Raw genomic sequence first — 13583 nt, 5'->3', positions numbered from 1 at the left:
CTTCGACACCGGTGCGGGATCACTTTGACTCCAGCCATTCTGAGCAAACAGGGGACTGGGGGGGACGGACGGGTCCATGCAGGTATTGGGATGAGTAGCAGCCCAAAGGGGCGTTCCCATGGGGGAAGGGGATACATGCTCACTGGCCGCCGAAGGAGGCAGCCCTGGTTTCAGGGAGGAAGGGGGGCTATGGTAGGGGCACACTGACTCTGCAGCATGGGGAGCTTTGGGGGCACATCTATGAAGGCCACAGGGGCTCCACATCCCACAGGCCCCCTGAAGAGGGAGCAACGGGGGAAGGGCAATTCACCACACCAGCTTCATTTCCAGCCATTCTCTGACTCACCTGCCACTTCCATGGGGAGCAAGCAGGCGCCATCCTCATCCCCTCTCACCTGCGGCTCATTTCAGAGACAACTGGCAGGGGGAGGAGTAATCTCTGCCCTTTTATAGCCACTGCTGCCTGTGGGGGTGGGGCTTGGAGCAGCCCATCCAATAGAAAATGAAAACTGGCAGATTCCTAGACCCTATTGGCTGGAAGGGGCAGGGAGGCCAGCCCGCCACATTTAAAAGATGTCGGTGAGGCGTCAGCGGGGGGCTGACCAGCTGTGATGGGGGGGAAGCTGCTGGGAGCCCAAGGTGGCTGGGAAAGTTGGGCCCAGGTTTCCAGCTGGGCAGAGCTGCCTTGAAGCCATCAGGTCTGATTGGCAGCAGCGCCCCTAAGATCAGACTTGGGGCCAGTCATGGGGCCTGGGTGGGGGGTGGCCTGGAGAACTAACTCAGCCCCTGGAAAGCACAGTCGTTCCGGTGCCACCCCCAGGAGCCTTCCCGGCCCAATTTCCATCTGACCCCACGGCCACACCAACGCTGCCCTGAACCGGTCCCGCTGCAAAGCCTGCTGGGTACCTCGCTCAGCCTTCCACACGCAGCGGCTGCAAGCAGGAGCAATTTGGCAAGGCTGCAAGGCATTCTGGGACAGCAGTGGAACCACTGCAGTGCATTCTGGGACATTTGGCACCGCTGCCGCTGCACCGCTGCCGACCTGTTGAAGGACAGTGCCTTCTGGGAGACGTGGCACAGCCGCCAACAATGTTCCCTCTATTTTTTCCATCTGGGTGCAGAATAAATTTTTTTCTGTGCACCCAGGGATGTGCACCGCCAGGAGAAACACAAGCTGCTGATGGTGGGCATGCTGCTTACAGGGAACACTGGCGACCACTGCATTACGGGCCGGACTAATTGAAGGGTTCCAGTGCATTCGGGGAGATGTGGTGAGGTTTGCTGTCACGCTGGGGCAGTGGCAGGACGAGTTGAGTCGGGGCGGCCCATCCCCGGGCGCGCTGGCAGAGCTGGCGGAATGGGACCATCTGAACCCAGGGAGGGGCCATCGTGTGTGGACACAAACGCTCCCTTTCCACTGAGACGGCCCCAAAAGCCTCTGCCCTGCCCCCGGGGGAGGCGTCCCATTGAGAGAGCCCTTCCCTCCCCAGAGCCAGCCGCCTCCGGGAAAACCCACTTGTGGTGTCACAGGCCCGCACCTCCCCCCCAGCGTGTTCCCATCCAACCCCTTTCTCTCATCGGCCCCCCCAGGCCCAACCGGCCGAGTGGGGGCAGCCTCGCAGGTTGAGCTCTGGGCCCCGCTTCCGGCAGACTCCTCGCCGGGCGGGCACCGGGCAGCCCTTGTGGGCACCTCGCTGGGCTCCAGAGGGCAAGGCAGCAGCATGATCTCAGTGGGATAAGAGGCACAGTGTGTGTGTGGGGGGGTGTCGCACCTCCAGGATCTGGGTCCAGACGCTCCTGCTGCCTGAGCCCGTGCCCACCAGGTTGTGTGGTGCGTTGCCCCTGCTCCTGCTCCCCACCAACGGCCAGCGGAGGGGGCTGGCTGGAGCAATCCCCCAGGGACCCACGAGCAATGCAAACCTCCAGGGTCTTCGTGCAACTAGCTCCCGGGCCGCAGGGAAGCATGAAAAGGAGCCAGGAGTTCCGTCCAGGGCTTATGGGGCTTGGCGGGCGCATGGTGTGACGCCGCGGGGGGCTGTCTGCTCTGTGACCCAGTGCCCTCCCGCGCTGTGAGGTGCGATTCCCACGGGCTCACCCACACGTGTATTAGCCCCACACCTCGGCCCAGCCTGGGCACATAACAAGGCTCTTTCCCCAGGGGAGAGACACAGGGAGGGGGGCGGAGGCGAACTCCTGGTTTGGGGGCAGGGTCTGGGAGCGAGGAGTCCTGGGCTGGAACCCTGAAGGAAACAGACTAAGGAGGGGCTGGAATCGAGGGGCCCAGGGACCCATCTCAAGGGGGCTGAGGCAGCCTGGCCCAGACTCCTGTAGACACGTCACGTCTGTGCTGGGCTGTGTCCTGGAGGAGCAATAAACCCCCCTGCTCTACTGCCGGGCGGAGTCTGTTCTTGCTGCTACGGGGGTGCAGGGTCGGGGGAACCCGACTCGCCGCCACACACGGCCTGTGTTCTGCCACCAGGGATGGTGCCGGAGGCGCGGGGCAGAGCGAACAACCGCCCAGCTTGGGGCCTGGCCTCACTGCAAGCCCCCAACCCGGCCAAGACCTAGGATCCCCCTGGCCACGGCCCTCGCCTGGCTCTCAAACGGCGTGGTCCTCTGTGGGCACCCCTCCCGAGCCCCGCCACTGCAGGGCCGAACCCCTCGGCCTGAGCCCCACATCCCTCGGCCTGGCTGAGCCCATCCGCTTCCAGTTCACACCATCCCACCGGGCCCGTGGCCCCAGGCCCGTGCGTGTGCTCCCTGGGGTGGCGGTGCCCCAAGGCCATGGCAGCAGGGGTGGCAGGGCAGCGTGTCGCCCGGCCTGGCCCACAGAGGCACTTCACAGCAGGGCTCAGAAACCCCACAAGGGCTGCCTGGGGGCTTGGGCTGCCTGCCCTGCACCGTACACACCAGTGGCTCCCTGGCACCCACTCTGGCTGCTGCACCCTGCCCAGAAACCAGCAAGGGGACAGGCGGGGGGTGTGGAGGGCACACAGACCCCTAGTGACAGAGGGGAGGAGGGAGCACGGCAGGAAAGGGGCAGCCCCCCCCCCCCCCGGCCTCGCCCAACACCAGCGCGGCCGGGCGTTTGCGACGTTCCTCGCACGCTCACCCGACATTTCCACCCACCCGCCTTTGGGCATCTCCTCGCACTGCACCCCCACCCAGCGCTAGCAGCAGCGGGCGGGAGCCGACGGGGAGGGGCCACCCCCCCACGATGCACCCCCAGCTGGACCCCAGGCCGGGAGCCCGAGCAGGCCTCCCTTGCAGCAGGAGCTGGCCGGCAGGGGCTCTGCTTGCCCCCTGCCCTGCCTGGCACAGCCGGCTCATGCCCTCCACCCCCCAGCGCAGCCCACGCCACCCCTCCCCCGCAAAGGAGGCCCGCGCCCTCGGCGGCAGCGATCCACAGCGTGAACTTTTATTTTCAACAAAGACAGCGCCTGCCCCGCGGGATCGGAAGGGGGGAGGGGGAGGGGAGGGCCCCCTCCCGCCGGGGGGAGAGGAGGCGTGGAGGTCTGGAGGAAGAACGGTGGCAGGAGAGGCGTGTGGCGCGGCGGGGCGGCTTCGCTGGGCTGGGCCGTGGCTCCCAGGTGCACACGGTGCCCTGCGTGACGCGATGCCCGGGTACAAAAGAGTTCAGAGCCGGCTCCCCGGCGTCCCCGCAGGCCGCGCCGCCCGGCCAGTGTGCGTGCGCGGGTCCCTGTGCGCGTGTGAGCGGGTCTCCGGGGGGCGCGCGGCCCGGCAGGGACCTCGGCGGGAGGGAGGAGAAGAAACGAAAGCCCACAACGAAAGGCGAAAGGCGGCCGGGGACGCCCGGGCCCACCGGGCGGGAGGAGCAGACTCCAGTGGCCGGACGCGAGAAACCAACCCCCCCCCCCAAAGGAAAACAAAATGCGATTGTCCAGTTTGTGTGTCCGTCCCGCCGGGCGGGGCGCCCCCGGCTCACACCTCCGTCTGGAAATCCCCTTCGGACACCTCCAGGCTCCCGCGGGGGCGCTCCCAGCTGGCGCAGTGCAGCTCCAGCTTCTCCCGCCGCTTGGGGGGCAGCGAGTTCAGCGTCATGGCCTTGAAGGTGCTCCAGCTCCTCTGCTGCGGCTCCTCCGGGCGGGGGGCCTCCTGCGAGGGGCAGAGGAGGAGACGAGGCTGGGGGGTGACCGGGCCAAAGCGCCGGGAGAGCTCCGTGCGCCCCCTCTCAGCCTGCTCTCCGGAGGCCGCTCGTGGGGGGCTGGGGCTGCTGGCTCCCTGGCGCTCCGGTGACACGGCCAGTACTAGCCAGGGTCTGGCTACTCAGCCTGGTAGCACAGAGCCAGGGAGGGGCAGCCCCTAGCCAGCCTGGCAGTGTCACGGGGCTTCAGACTGGGTAGGAGCCCACAGGGTGTCCGGGGCAGGCCACGGCCGGCGTAAGGGCCCTGCCACCAGAGTGCCCCGCATGCCTGCCAGAGGGGCCCGTGGCCTGAGCAGAACGTGGCACCCGCTTTGCACTGCTGTGACGGGCCCCGGGAGCAGAGGGCAGCGGGGAGTCAGGGCCGGGCAAGAAGGGGCTGGAAAGGCCCCCGCTTCCCACAGCACTCCTGTTCCCTGTGTAGGGACGGCCAGCAGGCTCTGGACCAGAGCAGATGGCTGGGGCAGAAGGGGCATGCCCAAGGGCGGGCAGGACGGGACATGTGCCGGAGGGTGGACAGGCAGGACAGGGTGCATGCCCAAGGGCGGGCAGGACAAGGCACATGCCCAAGGGAGGGTGGACAGGGTGCATGCCCATGGGTGGGCTGGCAGGACGGGGCACGTGTCTGAGGGTGGGCGGGTAGGACAGGGTGGGTGCCCGAGGGCGGGCGGGCAGGAGGGGCGCAAAGCGTGGGATGACACGCATGAGATGGCGGGAGCCGGGGCAGGGCACCCGGAGAGCCGCAGGCGGCAGGACAGCATGCAGAGATGGGGCACACGACACTTACGAGGGGGTGGAGACGGGGTGGGGGGGTGATGAGGATGGACAGACAAGCTGGGAGGCTTTGCATGAGCTACGGGGTCACGACCGGCATGGCGGGAGGCCTTCCTCCTGCAAGGGACAGAGCGAGGATGAGGATGGGGACTGCAGAGGGAACCGGGCGGGGGGCGGCCTGGCACTTACGCTGGGCATGCTCTTCTCTCCGCAGCCCGAAGAAACGCTCCACCGCTTCTCTCTCTGGGGGGGAAGCACAGCTGGGGTCAGGTCCCTAAATCACAGACCCCCCTCCCTGCGGCTCGGCCCCCGGCACCGGCTACAGGACGCCACCCCCCCAGGCTGTGAAACACGACACCCTGCTCTCGACTCGACCATCTGCCGAAGCCCAGTGCGCCGGGTCCCTCCAGCTGGGGAGACCACGGGAAGGTGGCCCAGCGGCCCCAAAGCAGAATGGCCTGACAGTGCTGGGGCGGGGTGGCGCCAGCAGGGGGCGCTGCTCTACGCACACTGGGTGCCCAGAGGGCTTGCAGATGGACCAGCCCAGTGGCTCTCAAAGCCTCCCCTCCCCCAGGGCTGAAGCCTTTGGGCTTCCACTTTGGCCCCCTCAGCCTGGGGCTTGGGTGGGCTGAGGCGTCAGTGCCCTCTTGGGGTGTGGCAGGAGTTTCTGTTGTCAGAAGGGGGTCGCGGGGCAACGAAGTTTGAGACTCCCAGAACTAGCCTCAACAAGCAACGCTGGGGGCGGGAGGTGGGATGTTTTAAATGCACTGGCTGCAATGCCAGCCCCCGCCTCCCCAGCAGGGGGCGCTGCAGAGAGAGAGAGATGGAAGCACGGGCCGTGGGGAGTCCCCAGCGGTGCCGGTCCCAGCCTCCCCCAGCAGGAGGCGCTGCAGAGAGAGAGAGATGGAAGCACAGGCCGTGGGGAGTCCCCAGCGGTGCCGGTCCCAGCCTCCCCCAGCAGGAGGTGCTGCAGAGCGAGATGGAAGCACAGGCGGTGGGGAGTCCCCAGTGGTGCCGGTCCCAGCCTCCCCCAGCAGGAGGCGCTGCAGAGCGAGATGGAAGCACCGGCCGTGGGGAGTCCCCAGCGGTGCCGGTCCCAGCCTCCCCCAGCAGGAGGCGCTGCAGAGCGAGATGGAAGCACGGGCCGTGGGGAGTCCCCAGAGGTGCCGGTCCCAGCCTCCCCCAGCAGGAGGCGCTGCAGAGCGAGATGGAAGCACCGGCCGTGGGGAGTCCCCAGCGGTGCCGGTCCCAGCCTCCCCCAGCAGGAGGTGCTGCAGAGCGAGATGGAAGCACAGGCGGTGGGGAGTCCCCAGTGGTGCCGGTCCCAGCCTCCCCCAGCAGGAGGCGCTGCAGAGCGAGATGGAAGCACGGGCCGTGGGGAGTCCCCAGTGGTGCCGGTCCCAGCCTCCCCCAGCAGGAGGCGCTGCAGAGCGAGATGGAAGCACCGGCCGTGGGGAGTCCCCAGCGGTGCCGGTCCCAGCCTCCCCCAGCAGGAGGTGCTGCAGAGCGAGATGGAAGCACGGGCCGTGGGGAGTCCCCAGTGGTGCCGGTCCCAGCCTCCCCCAGCAGGAGGCGCTGCAGAGCGAGATGGAAGCACCGGCCGTGGGGAGTCCCCAGCGGTGCCGGTCCCAGCCTCCCCCAGCAGGAGGTGCTGCAGAGCGAGATGGAAGCACAGGCGGTGGGGAGTCCCCAGTGGTGCCGGTCCCAGCCTCCCCCAGCAGGAGGCGCTGCAGAGCGAGATGGAAGCACCGGCCGTGGGGAGTCCCCAGCGGTGCCGGTCCCAGCCTCCCCCAGCAGGAGGCGCTGCAGAGCGAGATGGAAGCACGGGCCGTGGGGAGTCCCCAGTGGTGCCGGTCCCAGCCTCCCCCAGCAGGAGGCGCTGCAGAGCGAGATGGAAGCACGGGCCGTGGGGAGTCCCCAGTGGTGCCGGTCCCAGCCTCCCCCAGCAGGAGGCGCTGCAGAGCGAGATGGAAGCACAGGCGGTGGGGAGTCCCCAGCGGTGCCGGTCCCAGCCTCCCCCAGCAGGAGGCGCTGCAGAGCGAGATGGAAGCACGGGCCGTGGGGAGTCCCCAGCGGTGCCGGTCCCAGCCTCCCCCAGCAGGAGGCGCTGCAGAGCGAGATGGAAGCACAGGCGGTGGGGAGTCCCCAGCGGTGCCGGTCCCAGCCTCCCCCAGCAGGAGGCGCTGTACCACCCGGCTCTCTGGGCGATGGAGGGGCGGACGGTTCCAGGAGGAGCACGGTGCGGTCTGTACGAGACAGTAGACCCCAACCGGGGGTGACAGCCAAGGACTCCCCCCACGGACAGTGACCGGCCGCTGCCCAGGACTGCAGCGCAGCCCTGTGCCCTCCCCGCCCGCTGCTGTGGGCGGCCGTAGGACCAGAGCAGGCCGGCCCGGCAGCCTTACCTTGGAAGCATTGGTGGCCGGCGCCCGGTACCGATCCATCGTGTGGAATTTCTGGTGCAGCTCGTGATAGAGCTCCGAGTGGCGCTTCCGCGTGTGCATGACTTTCTGCAAAGGCAGCGGGGGGCGGGGGGACAGTCCAGTGAGCCCCGTGTCACGGCGCCGCCTCTCCCCCCGGCCCGCTCCTCTGCTATGGGAATACTGGCTGTTACTTTGCTCGCCACAGCAGGGGCAGCTCGCACACTGGATTTCTGTAGGACCCCCAAGAACCAGGAGCGGGCACCGGTTTGTGTCTGACATTTCTTGGCAACAGAGTGGCGGGAGGGACTCTGCCCCTCCCCCCAGGACTCCCTACCCCCCCACCTCTACATTTCCAAGTCCAAATGTAGGGGTTCCTCGGCAGCTCCCCCTTCCCACCAGACATTTCCCAAGAGGAGGCGTTAGCTCCCCTCACGAACCTGGCTGAACTGTTCCCAGCCCCCCCCCCCCCCCCACGTGGCTTTTTAATCAACCGTGAGTGCTCATTATGGCCTGCTATAAAACTCCTCCGAGCTCAGCTTCTCCCTCATCAGCGTCTGCTTAAATTGGGTGCAGGAGGGAAATAAATAAAAGGAGATTTTACTTCCCAGCCCCAGACGTGCTCCTAGCGGGGCCCCCGTCTCTCCGCCGAGCCCGAGCGCCGTCCGCTCTCGGGCCCTCTGCTTGGGGCAGGATGGCGCTCGCCGGGCCGGAGGCCCCGAAGCCCAGAAGGGAGCTCCGGCCTTGCGCTGGGGCCCAGGCACCGGCAAACGCCGCCCTGATGGGGGAAGCGGGGCAGGTGTCGGCGGCGCTTACCTCGAAATCCAGATCTGAGTATCGTAACCTCTTCCTCTGGGGGGGGTGAAATATACGCGCCGGCCAAACCGAACCGAGAAGGGGGAGGGGGGAAAAAGAAAGATCTTTACTGGTCTAGCCGGCAAAGAGGGGGATGAGCACGTGCTGGGGCGCGGCGGCCGGGAGAAGGACGCTAGTTTAGACCGGACTGAAGTGGGCGCCATTCTTATGGATTCCTGGCCGGGAAGATCTCGGTCCCAGGAGCAGAGGGCTGCAAAGTTCCCCCTTGCGGCTGGATTTCCCCTAGCGGCTCCCTCTGCAGGGATGGCCCCACCCCACTGTGCTTTCCAGGCTACTCCTTGCCCTCATCTGCATATAGTCATTAACCACAGACTCCTGACAAGCCAGCTGACAGGCCAGCAGTGCCCAAAGTCTTAAAGGGCTGGGTACCACTGCCATGGCAACTGTTACTATAGCACCCAACCATCTTTCAAGGCAGGTCGCCCTGACGTGGGTAGGTGGGGAGCGGCCCGACCCCCGTTATAGGGCTGGGCACTCAGTGACTCGCCCCCCGTCATGCCCCCAGGCTGGCAGAGCTGGGAGTTAAAGCCAGATCCCGCACAATCCGGGCCCTGGGCTTTGCGGTTCCTCGGGACTAGCTGGGACTGGGAGGGACACTTGGTACCTGGGCAGGCCCCCAGTTGGATCTGCTTTCAAAGAGCATCCAGCAGGGGGATCGTCCTCTGGCTTTGCGGCCCCCGTCTCTCGTGGCCACGTCCCTCTGTCACCAAGAAGCCGAAAGTGACACGCACACGTGGCTCGCCCAGCGCCTTGCACTGGAGGAGTGCCACACCCCAGCCATGCTACGAATTAAACCTCCCCAGCCAGGCCAGAAGCATGACCCCCATTTTGCAGCTGGGTAAACTGAGGCACGGCACAGTGCCGTGAACGGCAGAGAGCCAGGAGTCTTGATTCCCACGCCCCACACCCCCAACGGCAAACCCCAGCCCCCCTTCCTACATGTCACACAGAAAAGGGATGTGCAAGCGCCCCCGGGTGCTTTGCAGCCAGCAGGTAATTAACACGCACTATTCCCAGAGCAGCTGCTGTTCAAGGGGTGACACCAGCCGGGGGGGTGGGGCTCAGCCAGGGGAAAGCACTGGGGGGCACTATTGCAGGGACAAAGGGATCCCAGCCGGAGCCAGAACAACACCCCCCTGTGACTCACAGACTATCAGCCCCAAGACGCAGCTTCCCACACCTTGCAGGAGACAGCCCTGTGCACACTCCGGCTCTCGCACGCACCTTTGCATGTGTCCTCTCACACACTCGTGCAAGCGGTTGGTCACGTGCTCGTGCAAACATCCACTGTCTTTCTCATATACTCACTGCTGTCTTGCATGCTGGTGCACTCTCACACACCCATGTCTGCACACGTGCATTCTCTTGCACGTACACACATACCTGCACACACACACTTTCTCGAACACACACACTTGTGCGGTCCCTTGCATACACACAGACACCCTCCTTCCGCCGCACGTTCACCAGTCCCACCCCCGCCCGCGCCCCCTCTTGTCCGGGGCGGGGGGCGAGCTCACCTCGAGCGACCCCACTTTCATGGCGGAGCCCGGCACCGTGCGCGGCATGGTGCGGCTGCGCTCCGTGAGCTCGGAGGCCAGGATCTGCCGGACCGTGGGGTGCTGCTTGAACTGAAGGCCGTACGGGTGCTTCACCGTCCCGTAGGGCTGGTTCAAGTTCACATTGATGTGGTCCACCGAGACAAAGCCAGGGTAGGCCTCCGCCTCAGCCGCCCGGCGCCCCTGGCCCATGTGCGGCGCCTCCTGCACCTGGATGTTGAGCTTCCCCTCCTCCCGGCCAAAGGGCTTGAGGCTGACCGTCCGGCGGGGCAGCACCATGTAGTCGCTCTCCAGCGCCGGCTCGGGCGCCCGCATCCAGCCGTACTCCGCCGGCCGCAGGTTGCTGTCCGTGCACAGGTAGAGGGGCCCCCGGCTGTCCAGGTTCACGTCCTTCTTGGGTGGGTCGTTCAGCTCGTTCAGCCCCTTGTGCGCCAGCGTGGGCACCTGCACCAGGATGCCGGCGGGAGAGATGTTCCCCGGGAGGCTGGAGAAGCCCAGGCCGCCCTCGGAGCCGGGGTGGAGCTTGGGGTCCTCGTCACCGTCCAGGGAGATGCGGGACAAGGTGCCCGTGATGGTGGCCGGGTTGCACGTGGACACCTCCTTGAAGAGGACTGGCAGGGGGGAAGAGGGAGGGCAGGTCAGACGGGGACAGGCAAGGAGCGGGGTGTCTCCCAGCTGTCAGGGATTTCGGAGGGGGGGGGGGCTGGGAAGGGGCCTGGGTCTGCCCTAAGTGGCATTGATACCCGGCTGCTACCGCACAGCACCCGGCTGGCGTTGCCCCACTTAGCCCCTCCCCCTTGCTGGTAAGCCCCTCCCCTTTTATTTTAAAGGGAGGCAGGATCTGTGGTGATTCGCGCCAGCTGGGGGAGGGCGCGCTGCACTGCCCTCCTGGCCTGCCCTCCCAAAGCAGGACCGGGCCTCACCTGTCTGACACGCCAGGTCGACGTCCTTTTCGAAGTCTGTCTATAAGAGCAGAGAAGAGGGAGAGAGGCAGGGGGAGACCGGGAGGGATGAATGTATCGCCGGCAGCGCGGGGCCGTCTGTGCTGCAGCTGGGAGGGGCGACTCCCAGGGTGCCCGCTTGCTCGGCCCGGGCTGGCCACCGAGTCCAAGCCCAACTGGCCCACAGGTGTGAGCGCTGGGGGGCCAGTCTGAGCTCCCGCCAGGTCCACCATGCTCATGCTGAGCCAGCCCGGTCTCTGTGCATGGGCCCTGTGCTGCCCGACCATCCCTCCCGCCAGGCTCCGGGCTGCCAGCTCGCCCCATGCTGCTCGGCTGCCCTTAGCATGATCCTGTGCTGCCCCGTGCCCTCTGCTCCCCCCGTGCTGCCTGGCACACCAGCCCAGGCCCCGTGCCGCCTGCCCCCTCACCATGATCTGCACCTGTCCGTTCTTGCAGGAGTCGGGCGAGTTCTCGTTCTCACTGCTCTTGCACACCCCCATCTGGCACTTGACCACGTCCTGCACCTTGGGAGGAGGGGGGGGCAGAGGCTGTGGTTACCACCCTGGGGGCTGGCAGCGAGAGGGGGCCCTGCTGCCGCGCCCCTCGCCCCAACAAGCACCAGGGTCCAGAAGCCAGCCAGATCCAGCCAGCCAGACCCGCCCTGCCCCCCATCCAACCCCTGCCTGGATCTGCCCATCTGATCCCCAGCACCTCCCCCCGCAGCTGTGACCGAGGCGAGGGGAGGCCGGGCTCCATGGGGCCGTGGACCCTGGGCTGGGCCTGACAGCTCCAAGCCAGCTGGAGATCAAGGGGCACATGGCCCTCCTGGCACCTGGGCAGTGACAGCATGTGGGCCCCGCCCTACGGGGGATCCGCCACCAGCCACAACCTCTCCCTCCTGAGCGCCGGGCCCATCCGCAGACGCTCTGGCCAGCTCCCGCGGCCGGCTGAGCTGTTCCCGTGATATTTACAGACTGGCCCCGTCTCTCCAGAGACTTCTCCATCCTGACTCTATCAATCCCCTGTCCCTGGGCTGCGCTCCGGCCCCTCCAAGGGGAGGCGATCGCAGGGATCGCAGTCCACGCTCCCTGCTCTGCGACGGGATGGGCTAGGAGCTTGGAAGGAGAGAGCTGGGTTCACCGCGCGCCGTGCTGGGATGAATGGGCACCCAAGGGAGCTCGGGAACGCAGAGGGACGGGCTCGGAAGGAGGCGGGACTCTCCAGACGGAGGGATGATGGGCAGACGGACAGCCCCTCCCTCTCTCCGGAGCGGGGCGACTCCGTTAAGGGGCAGGGTTCCATTTGGAGCACAAAGCCCGGGGGCGGCGGGGGCGCTAGGCAAGGGGAGGCGTTGCCTTCCCCCACCGCCAGCCTGGCTCCGCCCAGACTCCGCCCCCAGAGCGCCTGCTGTCGGCGTACTGGGGGCGGAGCGTTGCGGCCCCCGAGTCCCCGCCCTCTCTGTGCTCCGGGGCTGGAGAGGCTGAGAGCTGTGCACCCCCCTCCCAGCCCTCCCCCTGCTCCAGGATCAGGGAGGCGTGGCCTGGGCAGAAGGGGCGGGGCTGGGAGTTACCTTCATCAGCCGCCCATGGCAAAGCCGTGATCTGGCCTGGTCTGTTATAGCCGCCTGCAGCCTGGTCTGGCTTGGCGCACACGATGCATTTGCTTTGCCGGTGGCCTCCCTCAGAGCCTGCCGTGCGCACACACCAAGGGCGGCCTTTCCCTGGGGGGCCCATCCCACCCCAGAGCCCCCCTCCCCCTGCTGTTTTGCACAGGCCCTGGCAGCGGCGCACACGAAGCGCACTGGACCGGGGGGGTGGGGGCAGATCCACGGCGGCCCCTTTGGCTGCACCAGGGGCAGCAGCCTCCCCCCTGCATGCACCAGGCCAGGGGCGTGCACGTGCGAATCTGCGTGTGCAAATCCAGAGGCAGGCTCAGCCCCCGCTGGAGGAAGGCGCCCGGCCCGTGGCGCAGCCCCTGCCCGCCGGGCCCCACCTCGCGGCGCAGGAAGCAGTGCACGGTGATGATGACGAAGCCCTGCACCGAGTTGAAGACGGCGAAGAGGACCTGGAAGAGGATGGAGCGCCGGTCGGTCATGGCGAGCACGGCCGACATCCAGGTGAGCGCCAGCAGGGGCAGGACCACGCAGGAGCTCCACAGCGACGCCCTGGGCGGGGAGAGGGCGGGACCAGGGTGAGACGGGCAAACGCCGGAGCCAGTCACAGCGGAGGCTGCTGTGTGCAAGGAACCGCGGCCGTTCCCACGGGAGCTCCGGGGCGCTGAGCCAGAGCCCAAGGGGTCAGGGAGGCGACGGAGCCTTTCCGCCTGGCCTCAGAGAGCTGAGAGATGCCACCCGCGGGTTACAGCCCGGGCACCCTCCAACCCATCCCCTGCTGGCCCCCGGGCCTGTGCCACAGGAACACCCTGTGGGCCAGCGTCTCTGGCGGACGAGACACCCCGCGATGGAGGCCAACGCCACCGCTCCCAGACTGGCCTGGTTTCGACCCGGGCGCTGGCCCCCTCCCTCCCCTGAGCTGTTCAGGGTTAGCTGCCTTCCAAACGGCAGTAAGGCCCAGAGCGCTCATGGAACGTGGGCCTAAATCCTACGGACCGTCAAGGGGCCTCCTGCTCCTAAGGAGGGGGGGGGAAATCCAGTTTACGCTGTTAACCAGCTACCGTTACGTTTCACTGGTCAACCGCCTGCACGGGGTGGGTGAGCCCGGCCGGGCTGGAGAAGCACAGGGTCATGGGTTCTAGTCCCAGGGGTGGGTGAGCCCGGCCGGGCTGGAGAAGCACGGGGTCATGGGTTCTAGTCCCAGGGGCGGGTGAGCCCGGCCGGGCTGGAGAAGCACGG

The 13583-nt window shown here is 67.1% G+C and overlaps 1 protein-coding gene across 11 annotated transcripts in view; it reads right to left on the bottom strand.

The window, feature by feature from the left end:
* Positions 1-3402: 3402 nt before the first annotated feature.
* Positions 3403-13583, bottom strand: part of ADGRB2 (adhesion G protein-coupled receptor B2) — a 99987-nt gene continuing 89806 nt past the window's right edge. For 4 of the 11 annotated variants that reach the window (XM_075908513.1, XM_075908506.1, XM_075908509.1 and 1 more), the window contains 8 exons: positions 12725-12896; positions 11161-11256; positions 10715-10754; positions 9753-10402; positions 8173-8208; positions 7342-7446; positions 5126-5179; positions 3403-4116 (listed from right to left, as the gene is read on the bottom strand). In XM_075908513.1, coding sequence (XP_075764628.1) covers positions 3943-4116; positions 5126-5179; positions 7342-7446; positions 8173-8208; positions 9753-10402; positions 10715-10754; positions 11161-11256; positions 12725-12896 — 1327 coding nt within the window. In that variant the 3' untranslated portion in view covers positions 3403-3942. Of the gene's footprint in view, positions 4117-4949; positions 5054-5125; positions 5180-7341; positions 7447-8172; positions 8209-9752; positions 10403-10714; positions 10755-11160; positions 11257-12724; positions 12897-13583 lie in introns of those variants that run through there. The other 7 variants (XR_012897550.1, XM_075908507.1, XR_012897551.1 and 4 more) reach the window with 7 other exon arrangements.

This window comes from Pelodiscus sinensis, chromosome 25 (genome assembly GCF_049634645.1).
Source record: "Pelodiscus sinensis isolate JC-2024 chromosome 25, ASM4963464v1, whole genome shotgun sequence".
Taxonomy (NCBI): Eukaryota; Metazoa; Chordata; order Testudines; family Trionychidae; genus Pelodiscus; species Pelodiscus sinensis.
The sequence above is the reverse complement of the archived record's forward strand: the minus strand, read 5'-3'. Positions and strand labels throughout refer to the sequence as shown.